Raw genomic sequence first — 27,912 nt, forward strand, 5'->3', positions numbered from 1 at the left:
TTTATGTAAGTAATTGATTAAAAGTTTTCAAAAACATATAAATTTACTGACCATACTTAATTAAACTCTTTTGTTTTAATTTGTACGTCCATTACTGTTGTGCATTGATAGTTTCTCTTTGAAAATAATGTCACATTTAATGTTTATCTTTCACGTTTTGTAAAGATGGTGCCAAAGTATGCGTGAAAGGAATATTTTGATCATTTATGAAAAGGGTATAGTTGTGTCTCAATGCACAACAATCCATCAAAAACTGACCACTCAATATTAATGTCACATAGATTGAGTGCATCATGTTTAGGGATCTAATCAAAGAGAAAATTTAATCAATAAGAAACATTTTCCCACAGATTGGTTTCAGAATGAAATAAGTGAAGAACTGACAAAACACTGTCACATATTTAATCAAATAAGACCATCATCTGATTTCTCAAGTTAATTGACAGAGAAACGTAAAAGTTTTTATATATTGCCGTGTGAACAAGAAATATTTATTTAATCAGTATCAATCTTTATAATGCGGTATTTGTTTGTTTGTTGGTGGTGTTTCATTCATGTCAGGCGCCACTTTCAAATACCTAGGCTATATCATTTATCAGCGGAGCAAATCGAAGTATATACCCGAAGAGAACAACAGAACTTCAGTAGGAATACTGGAAATCATTGTCAATTTAGACATGTTAGAGCGGGGAATATATCTCGCCACAAACGTGGTGCGAAATAAAATATGCTGTATTTGATACATTACAATAACAAAACTATAGTAACTGAACATTCACATCCATAAAATACTATATAATAAAACAAAATGATACAAGCAAAAACAATACTACATAAATCAAATAACAACATTTTTAAAAACAGGGATTCTGACATTTTGAGGTCTAAGGCCGTGTTCACATTGACCTAAATTCGGTGTTGTGTTAGTGTAACTCACACGTAAACTAAACACAATTGCGTTCCCATCGATAAAACTTAATGTTTACATGTAGTTTAAATCATGTTTTATCTACACACAGTCGATAGTCGATGTAGGCCTTGTGTAGGTTAAGTGTACACAAAACTAGGCATTTAAGACATTAGTTTTACCTTGCATATATTTTTGAGTAAAATTGATATTGTTGATAATTATTAGTTTAGTTCTTTACAGAATTTTTTTTCTAAATTTTACATTTTTTTTTTTGTTAAACAAATTTAACGTACTTTATTAACCGCTGATCAAGACTCAAAGCAGCATCATTGCCGAACCCATAAAACAGCAACCAATTGATTTTCGGGGGGGGGGGGGGCTATTATAGTTGAGTATAAAACATTAAGACAAGGGGGTGGGGAGGGGAGCTATGGATTTTGTTTTGGAAACAAAAAAAGTTTCCAGTTTTTGGCTTTGAAAAAAAATTGTTTGTTTCACCCTCAGCTGCTACTATACATGTATATATAATGTTAAAATTGATTTCGACAAGTCACCAAAATTTGTCCTGAGAAAAAAATCAAAAGCCCACGTCCCATACCTCCGCTCTCCCTCCCCCTCCACCAAATAATTAAGTAAATAGTTGCTGCCTAATTCATTTGAAAAGGTCTTTCCGAATCGGCTTGACGTACACAGAAATATTCGCCACTGGTCTTTACTCAAACAACGATTCACGCATAAATTCATGACTAAAAAAGTGTGAGGTAAATGATATGTTTGTCTAGTATCTCTGATCCGTTAAATAACACTTAAAATAATTAAAAAAAAAACCGTTACCCTATTCCTTTTCCAAATACTCCTTGGAGAAGAAATACCATTTGAAAAGAACAGAAAAGATAAAGATGTAGTGATCCCTAATATCTCAATCCTTTTTTCGGCTGTAAGCACGCTGCTGCAGCTAACGTTTTCTAATGCGTTTTCAAGACATCTCTTGTATATTCAAACTACTGCAAATTATAAAAATGGCTTTCATAAAGTAGCAACCACTTAACTTAAAAAAATGGGGAGGGTTATTTTTTTTTTATCGGAGTCAGATTTTTTTTCGCGCGTACGTTTTTATTCTTTTTTTTTCGATGCTGGTGATCAAATACTTTTTTTTCAATATTTAACACTATAATGTATGGGGAAACTCTTGATTCAGAAATATTTGTTTTTATCATCTGTATGACCATTTTTTTTTTTTTATCAAATTGGGGATCGGAATATTTCCATACCCACCCCACCCCCCTTTTGAAGTCAAATGGTTGTTCCCTTACCGCTAGAAAAATTCTCCTCAAATTTTTAATTCAGTTCTTCGTAATGAACATTTAAATGACATATAGTTTACAAGTGGGAACAAATCTTATGTACAGGTAGCTAAACAAGGTGTATAGATGTGAACAAATGTAATGTGAAACTAGTGTGCACTACACTAAACTAATTGTAAACATGTTTACTCTACACGGCGTTTGGTGTGAACACGGCCTAAGTTTTAAATCTTTGTATTAGTATATTCTTTGGTATTAGTTAGTTATTGCAAAACAAATACAGATCTGTTACCAGTGATATCTGCTCTTTAGCAGTGACATCTGATCTTCATTAGACGATTCCTAGTACCCTTTATGGCCTTTTTTTGACTGTAAGTTTACGGCCAACCATCGTTAAGTAAAATGCGTGTAGAAGGGTTTCCAGTTTCAATGCGACTTGGACAATTTTTCATTTTCCAAATTAAGTTTTTAGTTTTTAGGATTGCAAATGCTGACTGGAATATTGATTAGTATTTTTTTTATATACATTTCTCACTAAATCACCCATGTTGTATAACAACTGTTTAAAATTAAATTTGCATGTAATGTTATACTTCTTTAAACAATAATTAAAAGTCTTAACTACAAGAAACGAATAAATGCTGCAATGTATAAAACTTTACAAACATGTAAAAAAAGATAATTAAGTTTTAGGAATGTCGTTGTTTAAAGGTGAAGGTTCGAAAAATTTCATGACTTCTTCGTTAAGGGTCAACGAATTTAATGACGAATTATCACCATCATCTCTATCATGTTTGTTAACAATATTTCGTATTCTATGTAAGCACGATTCACTTCTGAATACTCCAATACAGGTCTTGTAAGGACCTCTTTTACCAATAACATCAAGTCGATCCTGGCTCTTATGTAAACTCTTTCTCTTTTTGTCAACTTTTAAGATTGCACCTGTACCGCTTTTGGTAGTAATATCTGAAACGTCCGAACAATCATCCTTAACACCTTGTTTGGCTTTGCCATCAATTTTCTTGGAATTTGTAACATTGCTTGAATAACTATGCCGCCTTTCAGTATATTCCTGACCATTAAACACAGTGTCGTCTGCGTCTATGTGAATAACGACATCTGACTGACGAGATTTTCCTGATATATTCGTTTTGTCTTGAAGAAAATCGGTTGAAATATCGTCGAGTTCTATTGTTTCCGTAGGGGATCCCCGGAACGCTGGATTAGAAAAACAAGTCTCGGAGTTTTTCTCTGTTGTTTCCATATCATGTGCAGACTTATCATCGGTGTTGCAATGATTAAATTTTGGAATAGTATTCTTCTCACCACAGTATTTAGAATATTTTGAAAACCTTCGCTGTATTCGCTTGAATGATTTCGGACGGATATTTGGCATAGATGACGTTTTTAACCATGTTTCGTGATCACTTAAACACCTTTTTCGTTTGGGTTTTTGTGTCACTTTTTTGTCATTAAGCCATTTTCTTTGAATTTCCGGTGTTATCAGTAAAGCAGGTGTACTGATACTCAATGCTTTATATAATGTTGGCATTTTGGAAGCCACTTTATTAGAACGTTTACTTGGTTTTCTAATCGGAACTTCGATACCCCGGAAGTAGTTCTTTCGGAACTCGTCTATAACCATGTCATATAATACACCTTTCTTTGTATTTGACAAGTTTCTACTAGGGAGAATGCTTTGAACGAATTTGTCTCTTATTTCACAATATAACACCACCGCTACCATAAGCACAAAAAATCCAATTCCCATTAAAACTGGACCAACATAAGCTAATGATTTCAACTGCGTATATTTTGTTTCAACTGGAACTTTCGTTGTAACATTCGATGTGTTTGTACTGTTGTAAATAGATGAGTTTTCTGAAATGTCGAAGAACTTTTGTGGATTATATCCAATGTAACACAAAAGTGCACCACTACACAAAACAGAGAAACCAATAACAGATCCTACAACATTCGGAACTAAATATGGCATTCGGATAAACTCGAACCATTTCAAGTCTCGCTTCGGTAAGTTTCGTTTCCTTGAAGGTCCGCCAAACCAACTTGGTCTTGTGGTTCCAAGCTTTATCCGTGCTTGAGGCACAAACATGATCACTTACATTCATGTTTTACGTTATCATATTCCTTGTTTTGTAGAAAATTGTCATATAAAACAATTGTTAATATTATTTCACAAACTTCACGATATCTTCTGTATAGTCCCGTACACCTAAAAATAAAGCAAATAGAAGACATACAGAATATATGTAACATTAAATAATTCTTCCTTAGTATTTCAAGAAAGTCGTCTTTGTTTCTTAAAGGTATTGGACTACATATAGATCTATGTACAATTTATATACTAGTATATATTTATTTTTATTAACGTACGTGTGGGGACGTGACGTGTTCACGGAGGTGTGACGTGATCACTATGCTCATGATAAAATTCTATTAAGGTTTATATTACATATGCATAATTGGCATAAGAATAGATTGTACCTATATCCATCAAGCAAACCTGAAAATAGTTTCAAATGTAAAATTTCAGTTATACGATCCATTAAAGATATTTCTATGAATAACGAAGTATTCTAGTTACATTTATAAATACCCATGAAATTTTAACGTTCAATAGAGGAAAAATCAGAAAGAGGAATAACACCCATGAATTTTTTTTGTGTTAATTTAAAGATTAATTTGTTTTGTGATATTAAAAAGGACGTTCGACACTTTATATAGGATTTGTGTAAAAGATCATTTATTTGTTGAACTGAGTATATGTATATAGTAATTCAATGTGTACTTTTTAGACATGAATATAATTCATTTATTTTGTAACTTCTAGCTATCTACAAAGAGAGTGTACACGAACACCAAAAATATATAACAGGACAAAGTTCATATTTTTTTGTTCAAGCAACGTACATTACTTACATGCTTAAACGCAAATAAAATTGGAGTTAAAAGCTGAATTAAGTTTAACCAAAACTATATATTTTCCTTCGCAAAATATCCTTTCTGTAACAATGAAAAAACTGATCTCACACTCACTTCACAGTAAAACGTTTGTGTTGTCATTTTAATGTTATATTTCACATGGCCATAAAAGAGGGAGGTTTGACATGCCACAAAACCAGGTTCAACCCACCATGTTTTCCTTTAAAAATGTCCTGTACCAAGTCAGGAATATGGCAATTGTTATATTATAGTTCGTTTCTGTGTGTGTTACATTTTAACGTTGTGTTTCCGTTGTGTCGTTTGTTTTCTCTTATTTTTGAGTGTGAATTCACATTACTATAAGACGTGTCACGGTACTTATCTATCCCAAATTCATGTATTTGGTTTTGATGTTACATTTGTTATATTTATTATTCTCATAGGACTTTTTCCAATGCTTAGTCAGTTTCTATGTTTGTTTCCCTCAGTTTCAGTTTGTTACCCCGATTTAGTTTTTTGTCTATATGGATTTATGAGTTTTGAACAGCGGTATACTACTGTTGCCTTTATTTGTATAGGAATTTGTTTTTGATACCTAACTATTAATTTAAGAAGGTGACTGTAGAAAAAGTCATAAGATTGCGTGTGATATACACAAGTTGATCCTACATATCATTCACCAAACTTAATTGATAGAACAATATGTAGATACAGAGGAGACATTTGTTTCTGTTGTTTTGATAACTACGTAAAATGGCAACGTCAAAATATCTTTGAAATTGTTAGATTTTATATCTGGTATTTTTGAAAGTTTTAACTAATAATACGCTATATTAGTACAAGAATTTTTTAGCTAGAATAACATTAACGGTACCAATTTTCCTGCACAAGATGCGCATTTCGACAGTACATGCTCGTGACCAAATTATTTGAAATCCAAATCTTTTTATAAAAGATGAAGAGCTATAATCCAAAAATCCAAAGAGTACAGCCAAATGCGTGAAAGGAATCAGAGCTTTGCATAAGGGAGATTCATTCCTTAATTTATAAAAAATTCTAACATTTTGTAACAGCAAATTTTAGTAACACAAAATAAATCCGTATTTTCGTGTCAGTACCGAAGCAATGAGTACCCATTTGTTATCGATTATTGAAGTATTTATTCGCCATACTTAAAAAAATGTATTGTCCATCATGCCTGAAGCTTTTGATATCATAATGTATACATCGATGTGTTTATTGATTGTGTCAGTATGGTACAAATGTTCTAAACCTGCGACAAGGTACTGACAACTCTAATAAAAGTTACATTGTTTTAAGCGTTGGGGAATATTATTGCAGAATCAAAAGTTAATTTTAGTAAAACTGTTGGGAAATAATTGGTGGCTTTCCGATAACTTTTAGAAAATTGCGTTTTATTAAAAACACTGTTAATACATAATTTCCGAAATTCAAATTACTCGAAATGTCCAATCATGCGCAACAGAAAGTTTTTTTTTGTATCGCACATACATACTACTAAATGTGTAATGCATTGCTTGATGCATGATGGAGCAATACAAACATATTGACGTTCAAGTTTCAGTATAATGATAACGAGTTATTTTTTCTGATCATAAGAAAAAGTCATCCACTACGTTTAATATCAAATATCTGAACTAAAACTATTTGAATATTTTGCAATACAAAGTCATGTGCATTATTTAATTCAAGTATTTGAATTGGGTAGATATAAAAGAGTGAAATTCTTTCTATTGAAGTAACAGTTGATATTGTTAAGAGCCAGGTGATAGCGTCTGTATCAATTATACCATCATTATTCTCTTTAATGATTAGTAAAACCAATTAACAGGTACGAGTTAACTTTCATCACCTCCTTATCATAAAGGAAAATTAAACAAAAGATCGGATTTGTATATAATGATTTGGCAGTTACTAGTAAGAAATATGTGATAGACACTTTTGAGATATGCCATAAAATTTCTACACGGCTACAGATGGTTCCATCGATCTTGTGATTTTAAACCAGCCTGAGTTAAAGACAATAAGATTTTCAATTAGTTCCATTACGATCCAGAAGAATACAATAATAGAACACTTGCAAGCTTATTACGTCATTTGGCTTACGTCTTATGCCACAATGAACCAAAATTAAAATTCTACTTCTGGTATCTGAAGATAAATAATATATAGAATGTGATACTTGACTATCGAAAATTAAATATGTGAATGAACCAACCAGTTAAAGGCTTATTGTGAAACTTAATAAGACATACTATTTGGAACTCTTTGTTTAATCGCTTCATTGTGAGCTGCAACCCGGGTATGTTGTAGCAATTGGGAGATACATACTCAGTGTGAAGGCGCTGCTGGAATGTTGCTCCTTAGAAATGGAAAGTTCCCAATTAGGAAGCTGAAATCATCTCTTTTGTCGTAAAGTTTTGTTTTCAACCGACCCTCATTGATTTTCTAGATGTAAGATATGCTAACTTATTTTCTTTCTTCGTAAGAAGTTCCTGCATGAAGTTAGTCTTATAAGAATAAAGGAACAAGTCGGCAAGCAGAAGAGCACAATTGGTTCCTATGGGAATGCTGATAGTTGTTGAAAAGCACGTCCTCCAAACGCAACAAACTTGTTGTTAATCAAGAAATCATGTATCATGCTAATGTCAGTTTCAGCGAATCTTTGGTTTAGATCAGATGTTTTTAAATTATGAATGTGAAAGTACGTCACCGATTTCTGTGTGCACGACCTCTAATGACTTTCTTAATGTTAACTTGAATTTGCATGAGTGCTATAGATTCATTGCTCTCGACTTTTTTTTTAACATATATTTGTTTTCAAATTGCGAACGTCAAAGATGTTCAAACATTGTAAAGAGGCCAAAATGAAATTCTAAGGCTATCGTCGATATACTATTGATTGAACTAATTGCATTTCAGAGCCCAAATGTAAAAGTGAATATAAAAGACGAAGCATATTATAAATATTTAGAAACATTAATCTTGCGAATGAACTTTACTCAATTGAATTTTACACTATATTTCATTGGAAAAGTATGGATATAAGTTGGGTTTTTTTGGCAATTTTTAAATGTAACTGATGGGGATATTTAACAGTCTTAGAAGATATTATAAACTCATCCGACTGCACTCGGTATTTCAAACAATAATTATTGAAATTATATCCTTCAACACTTGGTCATTTTAACACTTTTATTATGAAACATAACAACAAATTGTCTAGGCATTTTTAACTTTTTTCCCATAAAATAAGTGAAGTAAATTCCGCTTTTGCTGGATAAAGATATTTTGAATATAGAAACTAAAACATAAAATGATTCAAATAATAATGTATCAGATAATTAATAAAAATAAATTAAACAAACTATACCTTGGGATGTAGCATATCCACCGCTCTAGATAATTTTTCTTTGTGATGATTGTTTAGGAGGGTGATTGGTTTTATATATAATTGGAGCCCTACTAAAATGATTTAACTTATCGGAGGTGAATTACAAAAACACATTGCCTATCATTTCTGTCAGTAGGGTTTGGATAGATAATACTTTTATCGTGTGAATCTATCATTTCTAATCTACATTTTTTTAATTGAAAACTTGGTTTGAAATTTTTGATAAGAGTAATTTTGAAATGCTACTGTACATACTGGCCGATAATATAGCTACTGTACATACTGGCCGATAATATAGCTACTGTACATACTGGCCGATAATATAGCTACTGTACATACTGGCCGATAATATAGCTACAGACACTTGATAATAGAAGACAAAATCATATCATGTATTAAAAAATTCGTTATGCTTGTCATTATAAGTTAATCTTTCTTAAAACATTATCAAATTCAACTTTAGGTATAACAATGCTATGCATCCAATCTTTGAAGTTGTACCTTTGTATGTCAAACTGACTTTGCCTACATTTTTTTAGAAAGAAAAGGCAGATAAACAGAAAAAAATAAACAGCTTCTTAAACGTGTTAAACTTGTCGTTGGTTAAGAGTTTTTTTCTGGTCCTTGTTTGAGGCCTCGTTGTAAGTTTGGGATTAAGAACATCAACTAGAGCTTTTTGTTTGACTTTTGCTGTGCATTTACTGATTTTGTGTCATGAATGAAACCCAATATTCTTTGTTGTTTTATTAGTCGCGAACAGAACTTGAAAATAACACAATTGAAAGTGTCGTTGTCTTTTTATTATTATTGCTAATTACTTTTCAATAAGGTATATGGTAAATGGTTCAATTGCATTGTATTTAGAATTCCCTTTCCCTAGGTAGGAACCTGAAGTACGTTGGTTGTCAAATCATAAGGATCAAATGCTAATTGTAGTTCACTGTGTTATTTGTTTTACGAAATGTTATTTTTTTTGCATTTTGTAATGAAATACATTTTCAGCCTCGTCAATTTAATCTTTTGTAATGAAATAGATTTGTGGCGTTGTTTATATCTGTATGTTATTTTGTTATCAAAGCAAAATTCGTTATTATTTGTTAAGTTATTTATTATGAGATAGCTTTAAGCATTGTTGAATTGAAATTTATATTTGCTATTTCAACATTTGAACTTGAATGTGAAGATCCAAATATAAATAAAAATCAATATCACCATTGCTTTCGACTTACGATTTTTATTGTTATTATTTGCCTAAAGATTGTGGAGCAGGTATTTAAAGAATGACTGTGCTTGACTGAATTGTGTTCCTATATTTACAAAAGTTAAACAGAATTCGTGTTATACTTGACAAACAAAAAACTATGCGGTATGGGCTTTGTTCATTGTTGAATGCCTTACAGTGACCTATAGTTGTTAATGTCTGTGTCATTTTGGTCTTTTGTGGATAGTTGTCTCATTGGCAATCATACCACATCTTCTTTTTTATATATCAAGTTCAGAATTAAGAACATCTACAACAAAAAACACAACAGTCAACTAAACTGTACGAATATAATCAAAGAATCAGCAACACGAACCAAAGTCACAATAGGTACCGCAATTTAAACAGTCAGATACGACGTATCATCTTCAGCTGGACTGAAAAAGATTTTTGGTACTTTTAAATTTATTTTGTCATTTGTTATAAAATATTTTCTTAGTAAACGCTCATCATGGCTTCAAAAACAATGCGACGGGACTGGGTTATAAGTCAACGTTTGCCATGACATTTTTAGAAAAACTACGAAAAAGAGCACTATTTTGTGCATGAAGATCATTCAAGCTTATACCAACAGTTGTTTGAAAAGACTAAGATGCCTTCACTGCTAATTAAAAGACAAAGATCAATGTCAATTGAAACTTTTAATATTGTTATTAAACTGACAACTGTCTTTTTACATGATTTATCAAATGTAAAATATTGTAAATATTCTTTCAGATAAAGTAACATAGTTGACTGGCTATTCACTACAAACTATACAGTTTGATTACAAAAGACTTAATTTTGTTGCTGCTACTTTGTGGAACAGCCTTCCTGACAATTCAGGACTGAAATGTTTTTTTTTCTCTCAATTTGAGAGCCAAATGCAGACCTGATATTGATCGAAAGGCTGTTGTTTTGCATGTAGATAAGTTGTTTCAAATTTTAGAAATGTTTGTGTTATGTAAAAAATTGTATGTATTTTAATTGATGCTTAATTTTTAGTTGTGCATGAATTTTACTTGCGCTTCAATTTTGGTATGTTTATATGTGTAGCTTAGTAATGCTTTGCATTAACTTCAATATGCCTGTGTCGTTTCTTTGTATTTGAAAAAAATAAAACTAGCGTTGTAACTCACAGAAGCCAAATTGGTATGATATTTCAAATAAGATACATTATAAAAAAATAATAAGTTATATCAAACATCAAGCTAGAATAACCTTCAGCATATATAGTTGGAAGAGGAGAGAAGATTAAATGGTCAATGAAAACTACAAGATAAAGATAGACAGGCTCGTCTTTCATATCAGTTGAAACAAACAGCGGTTCACGAAACACTAAATAGAAAATATTAAATGTAACTCGGCTTCTCTGGAAGGGCATATAATTTCGTTTTTATTAGTAGCTTCCGTTATGCTTCTCATCTTAAGATAAAATCTATTGATACGTTCATTCGGTTATTTCATAGATGAGGAAAAGATGTCCGAGTTATGGCTACGCACAATAAATGTGATATATCCGTGGTCTTCAATTATACAAATATTCCCAAACGGTTGCAGGTGCGGTCTTAAAGACAGGGACCATATTATTCGACATTTCGAAATTTTACTTGAACTTTATTTACAAATAAACAAATAAACATCGCACAGTTCCAGTGCACTCAAATAACCCTATTCTGGAGCAGGTTCTGTGTTTACAAACAGATTGTTAATAAAACTTTATTCACAGCACGTCATAACCTATAGCAAGAAAAACCCTTGCCATCCTCTTGAATGTCTTTGATTATTATCTAACAGAATCATCTGATAAAAAGAAAATCATTGGCCCCTCTTTTATGTCAGAATTTTGAAGTGTACAAAATTAATTACTAGTATCTCATTACCACTTGAGACTGTCATTTGATGGTTCTATATTAAAAATGAATTATGCAATACAATAATTTTCAGATAAGCACTTGATAACTTATACAGAATTATTGAATACAAATGCTTATATCGTATATCCTATTCATTATTGATAAAGTTATAGTATATAAATGTCAAGTAAAATGTCTGGTATTAGTACTCGTGTACATTGTTTGATCATAAGCCTCTACCCTAAATGGCATTTTTTTAATTGACTTAAACCTCGAACGGCAACACTCTTATCATATGTACCAGACATTGATCTTTAAAAGATCACACACACACACACACACACAAAAAAAACATATTGCTTGATCCTGTTAGATAATATGTTTGTTGTAAACTGTTTCGATATATTGGAAACTATCGTATTTACAAACAGCGATGCGATATGGAATTAAATATAAGTACGTCAGGAATCGTTTTTATCAGACTTGAAATACGTCTTTTGAAATAACACAGTGTTTGTGTATCATTTAAAAGATAAATTGTAGATAATGAATGCAGTTTAATTGTTTTAACGATGGACTTACGTACTTTATACCCAACTCATTGATTTTGGCGAATTTTTTATATCAACAGAATGAAGAACAACAAGTTCTGCTATTCTATTTTAACGTTATAAGATATATTAATGCTGTCGTATGATAACTCACCATCCCGATGACATACATATCAGAATAAATTAAAGTACACGTCCGGTTTTACTTAAAATAAATCTAATAATCTAATAAATAATAAGGATGTAAAAGTAAAGGTCAAGTATGGAAAAAAAATACGTAATTATAAATATGAATGATTTGCAATTATATATGTTTATATTGTAATATATTTCTATTCGTAATTGACTAACAATTAGTTAAATATATCATAATTTATAAATGTATGTATAACAGACAAACTAACAAGAATTAACAAAATCTATTATATACTGTTAACGGTTAACGAGGCCGGGATAAGGTACCGGTATTTGATGTATCCACTAACGACTGTGAAAATCTATCAATAAAACATGATTTACTTTAAATGAAAAAAAATTAATTTAAATCTAAAGAAAACTTTCGCAGTATAGAAGTCTATTTGGTTTTTAAAATGCATTTAAAGTTTTGTTTTTGTTAGCCTCTAAAATGTTTGATTGTATCACAGAGGCACGCATTGTGTCGTCTGCAGGAATTGTATCTTTTAAGGTTTTAAAGGTTTTTTGTTTGTTTTTTGTTTTTTTAGTGTGGGGGGTAACATAACGTCTCGTGATTGAAACTAAATAGAAATCGTAATGCTAGGAGAAATGCATTGACCGTTTATTTAGAAAACCATTTTCATGTTCAACAAGCACATGGTCGACCAAAACTACGTACTGCAAAACTTATGCCTCGTTCGCACGTACGTTTAATTCGAATTGAATTTGATTCGAATGCGAATGCGAATCGAATTCCCTAGTAGAGTTCACACACTCTTCTTTTTTATTCGAATTGATTCGTATTAGCTACTTCCCATTAGAAATGCGTTTTTTAATACGAATTAAAAGTTAACGTCGTTCGGACAGTTTGAAAGCGAATTTGACGCGCATTGCAATTCTAATTAGAATTAACGTTCGAATGTAAAACGTTTTGAATGCGAATTAATCTAATTTGAACTATTTTAAAATGCGAATCGAATAAACCATAATTTAAGAAAGCAATATGTATGATTAATTTCGGTTACATATGGCGTGGGGAATGATTATGAATTTAATGTTACGAAAAAAGAAATGACTGCACAAATTTCAGATATCGTTTGTCCTGAATAATACTTTAAAATTTAGATGTACACAAATGAACAAATGTATAGTTAAACATCGATGATAGCAGAAAAAAGCAGCCGTTATTGTGTGCATAAATGTATGAACAAATACTTTTAAGTACAATGGTAGTAACTTCATTACGAAAATTGTTCTAGTGCCGGAAGGATGTATAATAAAAGAAGACAAAATCATAATAATAATTATCTTATGATAACTGAATGAGACCGTAATAAATGCACAAATTAATACGATGTGAAATGCGATCAATTCAATATATCATTTTAGTAAATAACTTCACTTATCGCTGATAGAAAATCAGAAGAGCTTCTCTGATAAATGACCAGTGTAAAACATATAAATTGAACATAGAAAACTATTGACATATTTATCTTTTATTGATTTGAACAATTTCTTAGCAATGTTTGGCATCTTCCGTGTAAACAACTACATTTGTATGATATCTGTAATTCCGGGAATTATTTAAGACTTTCCATTGCTTATCATAAAAAGAAGATGCATGGTATGATTGCCAATGGCACAACTCTCCACGTTTTAGACCATAGAATCGTTGACTGAATAAATGTAAGTTTGCAACCTACCTATCTTTAGAAAAATTGCCGAAGTTAACAATAGATTAACGTACACCTCTTTCTAGTACGGTTTATCGCTTTTATAAGATAAACCAATTTAATAGACCACTTTCGAGTTCATCCGTCACCGGCAAAAACTCGTCAATTATGCACGCCTTTATGACGTCATTTACCAGATAGAGGGGGTCGCCTGTATCCCTGCACTATTTACGTTCATCAAGCGTCTTAGTGATCGTCTTTGTGCAGGATAAACTAGAAATAATGGTTGCTCTGTAGGAACTTACTGACAATTTCCTTAATGACAGCAGTGTTGATTATCATTTTTGAGAATTCAATTTGCCGAATAATTCGTACAATATAGAATTATAGTTTTCCAACCACTCGCTCAACATTGGAAGGGAAGTGATGACGCCCCATAATGACAAATGACGGTGATAAAGGCGCGTATAATTGACGAGTTTTTTCCGGTGACGGATGAACTCGAAAGTGGTCTATTAAAAAGAAATGATTATTGCCTCATTCGGATCCGGTTCTTGTTTCCCGCCAATCAACGTCACATGACTCGTCAGCATTACATTGCACTAGCCAATCTTGTAGATATGTAAAAGTTTCAAAAAATGCAATCGTAAAAAATCTTTGACATCCGCTTATCATATTCTTATATTTTGAAATGAAACTATCGTAGAGACAAGACAATTCTCCAAGAATGGATTTTCATTTGCAAGGGTCAGCAAACGACGATATTAAAAGGTAAACCGAACTGTCACCACACGATCCGCGATGCCATCAACACGAGGAACACATCCAGCTTCTTTCGACATGTTTATGTTTGTGAGATTATTAGAACAATTTAATAATGTATCTTCGCCATAAAAGTTATACAATGCTCGAATGACAGGGACAGCATCCAATTTGTCAGTGGCTCATTGACCGGTGATGATCGATGATCAATTTAATGGCAGAACAAAATCTTCACACCAGGAGCCCCCGTTTAGAATTCCACACAGCACAAGATGCACTTGTAAGGAAACACGATTTAAAAGAAGGAGAACCACTGATCCAAAGAATTCACTACCTCAGTGGTTCCAGCGGTTTGCAGATTTCGTCAAGCTTTAACCTCGGTATGTTGAATTTATATATATAAGAAAAAAGTTGATGTTTTGTGGTGTATAATTATTCTAATTGATATTTATCTCATTAGGATTAAGATAATCTGATGGTGATAAGATAAGATTACTGAAAGGATTATTTATTATTATAATTTGATGTCATATATTTAATTCGTGGCCTTTTTTACATGTCTGCTTTAATGTACATAAATTATATAACCATGCAGTCGTTTTGAAGACGCACCTAGCGCTATTATACACAAGATACACACGAGGGCAATAAGTGCAAATTCCTCATCTTTATTTACTTTATAGATTCTACCACTATTATACACAATTTTACACTATGTGTTAGATGGCTCAGCTGACGTGTAATAGATGAAATACACTATATGAGAGTTAGAAGACAAATTTTGTGGCGGATGGCGCGATAGCTTTAGATTAAATCCATCAGAGTCGATGGCTTAGATTAAAATATTTATAAATGGAAATCCTTTGAACATGTACAGTCTTAAATATTTCCTAAACTGTTTGATACACTTAAATCGGCATTACTATATAAAAAAAAAAAATGTACATAAATTATGCCTACTGTTTTCTCGTTTGACTTGTTTTACATTTCTCTTTTTGGTTTTTAATTACACTTTAATGCAGTATCATGGGCTCTGCTCATTGTTGAATGCAGTACAATGACTTCGTTTAATGCAGTATGGGCACTGCTCATTGTTGTAGGCAGAAAAGTGACTAAATGTTATTAATGCGACTTGGGCTCTGCTCATTGTTGACGGCAGTACACTGACTTATTGATACTAATGCAGTATGGGCCCTGCTCATAAATGAAGGCAGAAAAGTGACTAATTATAGTTTATGTGGCATGGGCTCTGCTCATAAATGAAGGCAGAAAGTGACTACTAATAATTTTAGTTAATGTGGCATGGGCTCTGCTCATTGTTGAAGGCAGTAAAATGACTTTTTGTTATTATTTAATTTGCCGTTTGTTCTACTGTGAAGAGTTGTCTAATTGAATCATACCAATTCTATTTACACGAGTGAGCTTCTCAGTTACATGTATATATTTATACTTTTCAATTTGCGTTTATTTTTTTTGTAAGCTTGCTTGTTTTAATTTTTGCATGTTTGCCTAGCTATTTACATTATGCATGTGTTCCTGTTGTAAAATATGCTTATATTAAATTTGATATTTGTTTTTGATATGAAATATCACGTCAGTTGAACTTGTGAGAGATTTGCAGAGCTCATGTTTACGTTGTTGAATCCTACATACCAAGCCCGACCCTAAATTTTCTGACTTGCGTAAACATAGTTCATATAGTGATACAAGCAAATATAGTTATACAAGTTTGCACCTGTCCTAAGTCAGGAATCTGATGTACAGTAGTTGTCGTTTGTTTATGTAATATATACGTGTTTCTCGTTCCTCGTTTTGTTTATATAGATTAGACCATTGGTTTTCCCGTTTGAATGGTTTTACACTAGTAATTTTGGGGCCCTTTATAGCTTGTTGTTCGGTGTGAGCCAAGGCTCCGTGTTGAAGGCCGTACTTTAACCTATAATGGTTTAATTTTTAAATTGTTATTTGGGTGGAGAGTTGTCTCATTGGCACTCACACCACATCTTCCTATATCTATATACAAGCAAATATAGTTATACAAGCAATAGTCTGTAAAGGTTTCAAATAGCTTACTTATGCTCATGGACAGGACAATTAGTTTACCAACAAGTCAACTTAGAGCAAATAGGAGAATTATGTGCACTATTCACACAATTATCAAATTACTTTATAACTCACGAAGCAGCAGACAGAGCATGGTACACAACATCCTCTATACTTTGAAGTGCGATAATGTTATTGTATATATATACACATGATACATGTACATGTATGGTTTAGATTATTTTTGATTGTCTTATCTAACTCAGATATGTGAACATTGATGTTTTAATACGTTTGTATTTTACTATCATATTTATTTTACATGTCGGCACGAACTATGGGCTCCCCCACATCTATTTTTAGAAACAAAACAAATATGCGGTATATAAGTTACTGTTAAGGACTTTTACAAACGAACACGCATATTATCCAGATGGGGAAACTCGATGAATTTTTAAATTTATTTCAAATACTCTTGATCTATTTCCTTCTATTAAAAGGAACATTTAGCATTCTTTTCTATTTACAAAGCTGATGGACACAATCTTTTTAATTCTAGTCGGAATAAATCAACTATGCATTACTTAAAGTAATACCATGGAATTTTACTCTAGCACCTCGTTCTTTTAGGTCACAAAAAATATTCGACGCAAAACTATTCAAGATAGAACTTTCCAAAACATGTATTCGAATTTTTAAGTACTACTAGGAATTCATGGGGTAGCCAGTTTAGTACAGGAAACGCCTAGTTCTTTTAGGTCACAAAATATATTCGACGTAAAACTATTCAAGTTTGAACTTTCCAAAAAGCGGCACATACTGCTTAGCCGTATCCGAATTCTAAGTACTACTAGGAATGCAATCACATGCAATCGTCATGTTAGTACTGGATATGTGGTACTTTCAATGTATTGATTGATATGAATTTTTTTTGTGTGTACGTTCTACTCCCTTGGTTTCTAAAATATTGGTCACGTTACTTGTTTAAAATTAATAAATAGATTAGCCTATACAAATGTACACGACTTTGAAGGAGTGCCTAGGATAGCACTTATTATATATACAGGTAATGTATTTTCGTAAACTTTGTAGAGGATAATAAAATTGAAAATGGAAAACTAATTTTAGTGCATATTACAGATTAACAAAGCAATTGAGTAGATTCATGGCATACCACCATCTTGCATCGTACTTTTGCAGTGACCAATCAGTCTAGTTATTACCCAAATCTCCGAATGTGTACACAGATGTTCAGTTTTATTGATTATACTGTTTATTTTTATGAAGAAACTTCCTGATTTATCGCATTATATCTCTTAGAAATATTTAACAAGTTCATATATATATATGCTTTAGAATACATTTTGTTCAACTAAGCCGGTTAAGGCGAGATAACTCTTTTAGTAAACCCATGGATAATTCATGATCGGTTTATCAGTGGATGTATTACTGCTAAAATAATGCGTTTTATGATGATAAATATATATTATATATAACATGGATAATACAACGAAAGAAGTGAAATCTTCAAAACAGCACCTTTATAACAAAGCTATTACAAAAGGAAAAATATGTAAGATTCAAACATATTAACAAAGAATAATGCCTTCTTAGCTAGTTCACCTAAATGGACCTTTAGGTTGTAGGAAAGGGGGGGGGGATTCTGGTGAGTGTGTATAGACACACTCAAGTGGCAAGATTAAGGGGTTATGATCGTTTCCCGTAATTGTACGTCGGATCATATTAGGTTTTTACTTTCCAGGAAGTTCTGTTGAGACCATCTCATGTCTACCCTGAGTGGCCGGTTCTGAATTGGTACCAGTTCGAGCTTGACTGTTAATGATACATAGTATGGCCTATGTATTCAGTGTTTTATAATATAAAAAATGTTAATCTTTACTCCCCTGAAACCAGGGGGTGATGCGAATAAGACCCGACGTATTTGGGGATCATAACCCTCGTTCTCTTTAGAATTTAACCTGGAGGAACTTGAGCATCCATTGCTACCAATGGTGCACAGATTTGTCAGTTAAAACTAGCATGTCGGCATTCTGTAATCATGTCAGACCTCGTCATTCTAAGTGAACTGTGGCCGTTATTTCCACAATAGTTATTTGTTTGTTATGTTTTTGCCTAAAAATGGATTCTGTGATTAATACGGTTTATCGCTTTTATAAGATAAACCAATTTAATTAAAGAGAAATGATTATTGCCTCATTCGGATCCGGTTCTTGTTTCCCGCCAATCAACGTCACATGACTCGTCAGCATTACATTGCACTAGCCAATCTTGTAGATATGTAAAAGTTTCAAAAACCCACCCACCTCCCCTTGCAATCTGCCATCTAATAACAATTCTTGTGTCTGCTGCTGTTTTATTTATCTTTTCAGAATGACCAGAACATGCCGGATCCATAACTTATTGGACAAAAAAGAGGAGACAATCAATCCGATGGATTTGCTAGCTGATTCATACGTTCGAGAACTATAATTATTATGTCAATGCTAATTTTCATGAATGGCTACCACCTTTATCTAAATATTTAGACACATTCAGTGTGAAAATGGAATTACCAATACCTGGTATTAGATCTTCGCCTAGATGCATTTAACTTTTGACTTTATTTCAAATGGATAAAAATCATGCAGCATTTATTTTAATAACTCGATTCTAATTGTTCATTGTTTTGTAATAAAATCATTCGTCACAGTCAAAAAGGGTGTCGGGATCTGGCAAGATTAAGGGGTTATGATCGTTTCCCGTAATTGTACGTCGGATCATATTAGGTTTTTACTTTCCTGCGGTACCGCAGGAAGTTCTGTTGAGACCATCTCATGTCTACCCTGAGTGGCCGGTTCTGAATTGGTACCAGTTCGAGCTTGACTGTTAATGATACATAGTATGGCCTATGTATTCAGTGTTTTATAATATAAAAAATGTTAATCTTAACTCCCCTGAAACCAGGGGGTGATGCGAATAAGACCCGACGTATTTGGGGATCATAACCCTCGTTCTCTTTAGAATTTAACCTGGAGGAACTTGAGCATCCATTGCTACCAATGGTGCACAGATTTGTCAGTTAAAACTAGCATGTCGGCATTCTGTAATCATGTCAGACCTCGTCATTCTAAGTGAACTGTGGCCGTTATTTCCACAATAGTTATTTGTTTGTTATGTTTTTGCCTAAAAATGGATTCTGTGATTAATGTCAATTGTATTTTAGTCTTTCTAAACAATCAAAACTTGAAGCATAAACATTCGTTTGAGAACGACCACAACTACTTAAAACCAGTCAACGGACCAATAACTAGCGGGATCGTCTAATTTGAAAGTCGGATTATTAGTACTTGCATGCACGCTCCGCCTCCTCTTTATATACTAAAATAAGAGTAATAACGTCAACGTTGATCTGTTAAAAAATTCTGCAAATCCATAACTACTAAAAGGTTATTGTACTTAAATGAATATAACATGACGATTTTCCCTGTTACCTCAGAAAGCATATGCTGTTGAGAGCTTTACGCAATTAATTTTCCGAGAGAGATTTCAGATATCTAAAAGGTTCAATTTGTCAGTCGTATCGTATAAAAATAACATGTTGAAGCAACGGAGATAGTTCTATGATTTTATGTGCCATTAATTTTTTTTAGCAAATAATGCATTTTTGATATCTTAATTGTGTCAACTTAACTAAAAGGATTCTGCCGTTTTAACGGTCATGTTTCAAAGTAGGTTGTTAGAGGACAAATGTTCTTAACGGATATCAATATGCATAAAAGGAGAGTCGTGGTACATGTATATATGTCAATAAAACCGCGACCAAACAACAACATTGAATCGAAAGCAATCACCCAAAACAGTCGGGTGTTTCATGTGAAAGCGCACGAAGTCTCGTTCGTATTAATTTTGTGATTCCGATGGTTATATATATATATTGTTCAAATATACTTTTTCACACTTTTGGTCTTTTGGAAAATGTTGTTTGTGCTGTTTTTAGACCCTTCTACAACGAAATTTGTTTGACATGCACACGTATAAAAATTGCGGTTTTTATCCAACGCAGTCATAGGTTTGAACGTAGTTTTCAATTTAGACTCGTATATATAATATATGTATATATATCTAATCCAAACAAATTTGCAGGAACTCGTATGTTAAGGATACTACAGCATGACCCTCTCTGTCAATAGATTGAATGCGCAAGTGTAACAGTTTAAAAAAATCACTAGTATATCTAGCTTTTTATATTGATGATATTTTTAATCGTTTTCGAACTGTCCCGAAGACTCTATAAACTAAACACGTGAAGTATTTTCCAGATAGAAGCAATGTCTACGACAATTAGAGAGTGAATTTAACAGCAACTAACGAAGATTTGCAGATTTTGACAGCAACACCGTTCACCATGAATGAAATAAAATATAAGATAAAAGAATTACTACCACTTTGTCCTGTCCTGTTTTAAAACCCATGAGCAGAAAACCAGAAGAAAAACATCGTAATTTAAAGGATTTTCAACAATATTGGTTCGACAGTGAGAACATATAGTCACAAGATAACAACACTAAATAACATCACATCAAAGAATGCTCATAGTTTCAGAAAAGTTTTTCTCTAATAGAACGAAATTGATGTTCGAAATTATGGTCTCACAGTTTGAATGCAGATCGTTCTTCTTTTATATAACCTCTCGTTTAAAATGTTTCTGCCATTTTGGAAGTGGATGAATATCCGTCAAACAGAAGAACAAAGACATTTCATGTTTAATTTTTATCATTATAGATTTTCGTGTGTATTATTATTCGTTGGTAAAGAGTGCATTGTACTTTTATATAACCTTAGTTTTTAAAAGACTGTTTTGCTTGGTTTTAATACAACGTTTAAGTAGTTTAAGAAATTAGTTATCATGCATGAAATCGATGCATGCTGATTACCTTTAGTATCAAACATGTTGATTACGCTACAAAGATGCAAACTAATTAAAAATAAAATGTTAGCTTCTAAGTTAATAGGAAAATCAAGGATACATTCGATCGTTTTAAAACAAAAACACTTGGATGTAAATTATTAATTTTTCTGGCTTTAAATTAACCTCAAGTTTTTCTAATGAAAATTTTACCATTTATGTTATTTTTTACTTGTCAATTTATTTTACTTTGTCTGTAACAGCGAGTATTAAAATGATTCCTCGACTCTTTTAGTCGATATACGGGTCAGCGAGTATTAAAAAGACTACGCGACTCTATTAGTCGACATACGGGTCCTAAGAGACCAGTTTTGCAGCTAGATTGGAAGACCAGACCAAACGTTCATTACATATTTTTTTGTGACAATTGGCAATCATACCACACCTTCTTTTTTATAAATTTTGTGTTTCCAATACCTCGAAGTTTTCATTCGAACCTCAATCGCACATTTCATGATATACGCCTCGATGTATATCATTTCTTCTACAGTGGCGTAATACACCAACAGTAAATCTATGAAAATGTACATACTGTGGAAGACAGTAACTGGTAGTTTCTAATCAAGTAGACAGGCTTGACACTAAGAAAGACCAACAGCACGAAATTTGAAAGTAGGAGCTAGCTTCCCGTATTTAATAATATTCATTGTTTATGATTTCATCTTCTTTTATCTTCTTTATTCATTGTTATATAGCATCAATTTTTTTTATGAACTGAGAACAATGTGTAAAAAGTAAAATCACCACAATACTCAACTCTGGGGAAAATTCAAAACGGAAAGTCCCTAAAAGTATGAAAAATGAGCTTGCTCTTACTTGTAAACTTAGTAATACAAAGGTAGACAATATAGAATCAGCAGAGATAAAATCAAGGGCAACCACCGCAAACTAAAAGACTATATATATAAATAAAATTAAACCACATTTTTTTTCTTTTCTTAAGCTGCTATATTAGAATTGAAATAATTTCCTATTATTATAAGTGAAACTGATTTTCGGATAGACGTGAATATTTTCAACAGTTATATAATTGAACATCTTATTTCTTCTGAACTGGTACTTGATACAGAGACTTTCGTAATTCCATTTTCCCTACTGGCATTTTTGGCATACTAGATAATATAATTGTTAGATAACTCTTGATTCAGAAATTGAATGAGGAGGAAATGAGAATACAACTATACTGCAGGGAATGTACGAGGATTAATTAACAAAAGGTTATGTCTATCTTTCAATCAGTTATGCTCTAGTATTGTATGCAATTTCTTAGTATTTTGGTATTTAAAGGTGCTAACGTATTTATAATTTTGTAACTCAATAGTTTTGATTTATAGAACAGCTTCAAACATAAGGCAGCATCAGTATTTTAATAAAATCTATTACCACTCGTCGTCTGGGTCGTTAAAACTACCAGTGTACGTATCTCCCTAGCGCTTTAACACAGATTTGTGATTACGTACATTTATATTGATTTTAAGTGATACATTTTGTAATTTGTAAAAATGAATTGTTTTTACTTCGGATCTCTTGTGTTCCCTACTGGTTTTTGGCTGGATCCTAGTTGCTCGACCTATAGTTTAATGTGAGGTATTAGGGATTATCATTTTTCTTTTATGACCATGATGTTGTATGTTTTTGATTGAACTTTTGGTTTTTAGTTGTCCGCTTGGTATTATCTCCATGTTTTACTTTAGTTCTAACTATACATATGGCAAGTTAATGTTACACTACGACTTTAGATAGTTTTAGTCACCTCTTTTGCTTGATAGTTTCCAATACATTTATATAAGTTACGTTAGCTTAACACTTTATATAATCACCAATAAAATATTCTCAATTCTTAATTCTTAAAAACACTTCAAAATGCATGTTATTTACGCTTCGCTATTACTTTAATGCATGTTTCTAACTCGAACTATAACCAAAATGCTTGTTTCTAACGCTTAACTATGACCTAAAATTATTGTGTTTACGCTTCATTATGAACAATATTATTGTTTCTTAGGCTTCGATCATTCTGAACAAAGATGATTATTTTTTTACGCTTCGTTGTGACCCAAAATGCATGTTTTTACGTTAAACTATGGCCAAAAATCCTTAAGCTCTCTTCTCATCAAATATACTAAGAAATAGCTACAAATATATAAAGGACCAACTCACCTGCATTGTGTTCCAATATCTTACACCTTAATTATATACGTCACGGGTTCTGTACTGGACATCTGGACAATTCACATTATACAGTGGACTACAAACATAAAGAAACAAAAGAAAAATCAATTACAATATGTGCTAAAGGAACATGTGAAATAGATTTAAATTAAAAAGAGGACAATGTCTAGAATTGACCATTGTTATACAAGTGATTATATAGACACTATTGATAAAATACATGTAAGTTTAAATATGTAAGAAAATTTGTTTTAGTGGCTGGTAAAGGGTTAATAAACACCCTGCAATGCTATCCCTCTAATTATAAAGAACATAACAGTAGTTGGCACTCACACCACATCTTCCTATATCTATATGTTATAGTAAATAATGAGATCGATGGTGTACTGGTCACCATAGGATGTTAGACAATTAGAAAAACCCACACCGTGTAGTAACTCTCCCAAATATATAACTATGGTAAAATTTCAACTCTCATTCCCAATGTTCCGTCCTTCATGCTCATCCATCTACATTAAAAACCTACCTTGTTTTTCTCTAGTCCTGAATATGTATAACCCTTATGTTTGTAGGTGCACCTAAGTCCGTTTACTCTATATTCGACACTGTTAATGAACTGAATGAAGTAAATGTTTTCAATAGATTCCGATTTATTTACAAATAAGTTTACGTTTCAGAATCCCGGGGCGGCTATCTTTAATTGAAACTTAATTAAATGAACAGACAACTATGTGTTCTTGTAAGATATTTACAATTATTGTCCAATCTTGTATACTGACTTTAACAGATAAGTGTCCTAAAGCCAAACTTCGTAAAATAGAGATCATTGCTTCTTTTGAGTCGGCAAGTATTAAAAGCCTTTCATTCGCACCTTTTGTTGTCATCGATTAGGTTGTAAACCGATAAATCAGTAATTAAATCCGATATCTAAATTATAAAGAAACATTTGAAGCAAATAAACTTATATTTTACAGCAATTTAAATACAAATAAATTCGTTCGTTTCGTTAAGAGTCATTAGTCAAAATATACAACTCGTTAATAATAAATAAGAGTGTGTAGTAAGATTGTCAATACGACAAGTTTCCAACGGAGATCAAAGGACAAGAAAATACACAACTACTGGTCACAATGGGACCTTAGACAATGAGCAAAACTCGCACCATATAGTATCCTTTAAAAGACTAAAACTGAGTCTGCTACTTTATTAAAATAGTGCCAGGAATAAAAAAAAATCGATGTTAAATACCAATTGTGTGTGGGGTTATATACAACTGTTAATAATTTAATTTTGGATGAAACTCGTCTTCTGATTGGCTGACGTAATTTTGTTATCAGCCCATATACATAATTTAGTCATGTGACCGTGACGCCATCAACGTTTTATTATGGTTTTCTACGGTTTGAAATGGAATTTAGAAAATAAATTATAAGATATGTAGTAAATGTCCGGAAAGTGATTGCCACAACCAGACTTGTTACCGGAACTTCAGTTAGTATTTACTGCGCAACCTCGCAGAATATATCCGGAGCTCAGACGACCCACTTGTGGTGAACTCCAGTCCTGGGATTCCTGCCCTATCAGTATATTCTACCAAGACAACATCTTATATTAGGAAAGGTATATCGAATTATTGCACCTTTACAACATTGGTGTCAGAAGTCGGTTCGAATTTACTTTAAATCGACTCGAGACATTCATTGTTTCCTGACATTTTGGCGGCAAAACTGAAAAATCACAACAAAGAAAACAAATAGTTATTGTACCTACAGAAAAGAACATTACATATTTCATGAGTATAATAATCATGGAAATTTAATGTCAGAATTTCTGACAACCGTTTGCCCTTACATCCATTTGTTTTCATAGAAATACCTACTTTGATAATATTTGAAAATTTTCAAAATTCCTGGTGTCAGTTTTACTGACACTCCGCAATATGGCTAATCATTGAACAATTATCTTATCGTTATAAATCAGTGTCAGTGTTACTGACAATCCGCTATTTTGTTATTCAGTAAATGATAAACTGCATATTTATATAATTGTGTCAGTGTTACTGACAGATTGCGACAAACCGCTACACGGTTATTTAGTAAATAATAAATCGCATAATTATAAACATTGCGTAAAAATAAAATGGCGAAACCGATAAATATAAACAAAGCTAACTTTACGCAGTTAAAAGCGATTAAAAGGATAGGTGAAACTAGAGCCTTAGCAATAATTGCAAAGAGAGAAGAAGAGGGATTACTTAATTTAGATAAACTTAAAGAGATTTCAGAAGCACCCCAATCATTGTGGACTGCACTGTTGAATGAGAAAATAATTTGTTTTGAAGACCCAGAGGAGTCTGATGAAGGTCAAGAGGTCCTAAAAACACTATTGAGTCATTACGTCATAAGATTTTGTCGGTAGAAAAGTCGAGAGATGATATGGCAGAGACTTTTCAAACAAAAATTGAGAAAATTTCTGAACAGAGTAAAGCACAGATAGAAGAACAGAGGCTTATTTTTGAACAACAAAGAGACATTTATACAAAACAGAAAGAGGAACAAATTGAACAAATGAAAGAAATGATTAAATCACAGAATGATGAGATTAAAGATATACATGAATATTCAAAGAAAATTCAAACTCAACTACAGCAGAAAGAAACTGTGCTTAAGGTAGAAAAAGTAATAGCCGAAAAAGAGGAAAAAAGTAGTCCTGGTCAATTATTGAAAGGAAAATATAATGCTTATGATCATAAACATTCAGATTATGGTGGTCCCACAGCACCAAAGATGTCAACATATGATGGTAGAAATGACTGGCGTCCTTATTATCTACAATTTAGCACTATAGCTGATAGATGCAAATGGCAGAGTGAGCAAAGGTTGTATAAATTGATTGAATGTTTGCGAGATAAAGCTTTGAAATTTTACAGCTCAAGACCAAAGTTAGTACAAACTAATTATGAAAGCTTATGCAAGAAAATGGAAGAGCGTTTTGGTAGAAAGGAACCGCCACACATTGTAAGAAGACTTTTACAAGATCTTAAACAAGAGCAAGAGGAATCGTTAGAGGAATTTGCAGAAAGAGCACAGGAGCTGGCTACCGATGGCTACCCGGATACACCAGATAATTTCGTACAAACTTTGGCAACAGATGCTTTTCTTAAAGGTTGTGTAGACAAGCGTGCAGCTTTGATTGCTATGGACAAAAATCCAGATGCTCTGGATCAAGCGGTACAATATGTACGAAGTGCAGTGGCGAATCAAAAAGTCATAATGGGTACACGAAGAGCAGAAATTAAAAGGGTTTCTTTTATGGAGCAAAATGATGAGAATGAGGATACATAGGAAACATCAGTCCGTGCAATTATGAAGTCTGACGAAGGAACAAATAAGATGAATGTGTTCGAGAAAAGATTACAGAAGACAGAAGATGATTTATTAGAAACTAAGATCATGGTAAAAAAAGTATTGAGCATAGTAAGTCAGAATATGAGGTCAAGGTCACCACAAAGAACAGATCGAGCTTTTTCGCCACAAAGAAGGTACAATAGTCCTGCAAGAGGTAATTGCTACAATTGCGGGGAAGAAGGTCATTTTAGTAGGGATTGCAAGAAGCCCAGAAATAGTTCTCCCTATCGTAATAGATCTCCATCACCAAAAGCTTTAAACGACTCGGGGCCAAGGATGTAGGCCAATCCTTGACCTTTTCAGATGATACAGGCCAACCGCCAACAGAAATGTCTGGTCAAGAACAGAAGTTTTCGATTCAAGAAATTTTTTCATTTTATAAAAGCAAAAAATCAAAAACTTTGTTCATTGAGATGAAAATTTTAGGAAGAACATTTAAGGCTGTAATAGATAGTGCAGCACAAATATCTGTTTTGAGTACTTCAATTTTACC

At 32.5% G+C, this 27,912-nt stretch overlaps 1 protein-coding gene across 2 annotated transcripts in view; it reads right to left on the minus strand.

Moving 5' to 3' along the window:
• Positions 1-2,434: 2,434 nt before the first annotated feature.
• Positions 2,435-27,912, minus strand: part of LOC134718721 (uncharacterized) — a 51,796-nt gene continuing 26,318 nt past the window's right edge. The window contains exons 1-3 of one of the 2 annotated variants that reach the window (XM_063581408.1): positions 24,539-24,750; positions 24,001-24,088; positions 2,435-4,450 (exon numbers count right to left, since the gene is read on the minus strand). In XM_063581408.1, coding sequence (XP_063437478.1) covers positions 2,897-4,330 — 1,434 coding nt within the window. In that variant the 5' untranslated portion in view covers positions 4,331-4,450; positions 24,001-24,088; positions 24,539-24,750 and the 3' untranslated portion in view covers positions 2,435-2,896. Of the gene's footprint in view, positions 4,451-24,000; positions 24,089-24,538; positions 24,751-27,912 lie in introns of those variants that run through there. The other variant, XM_063581417.1, reaches the window with a different exon arrangement.

This window comes from Mytilus trossulus, chromosome 1, assembly GCF_036588685.1.
Source record: "Mytilus trossulus isolate FHL-02 chromosome 1, PNRI_Mtr1.1.1.hap1, whole genome shotgun sequence".
NCBI classification, from domain to species: Eukaryota; Metazoa; Mollusca; class Bivalvia; order Mytilida; family Mytilidae; genus Mytilus; species Mytilus trossulus.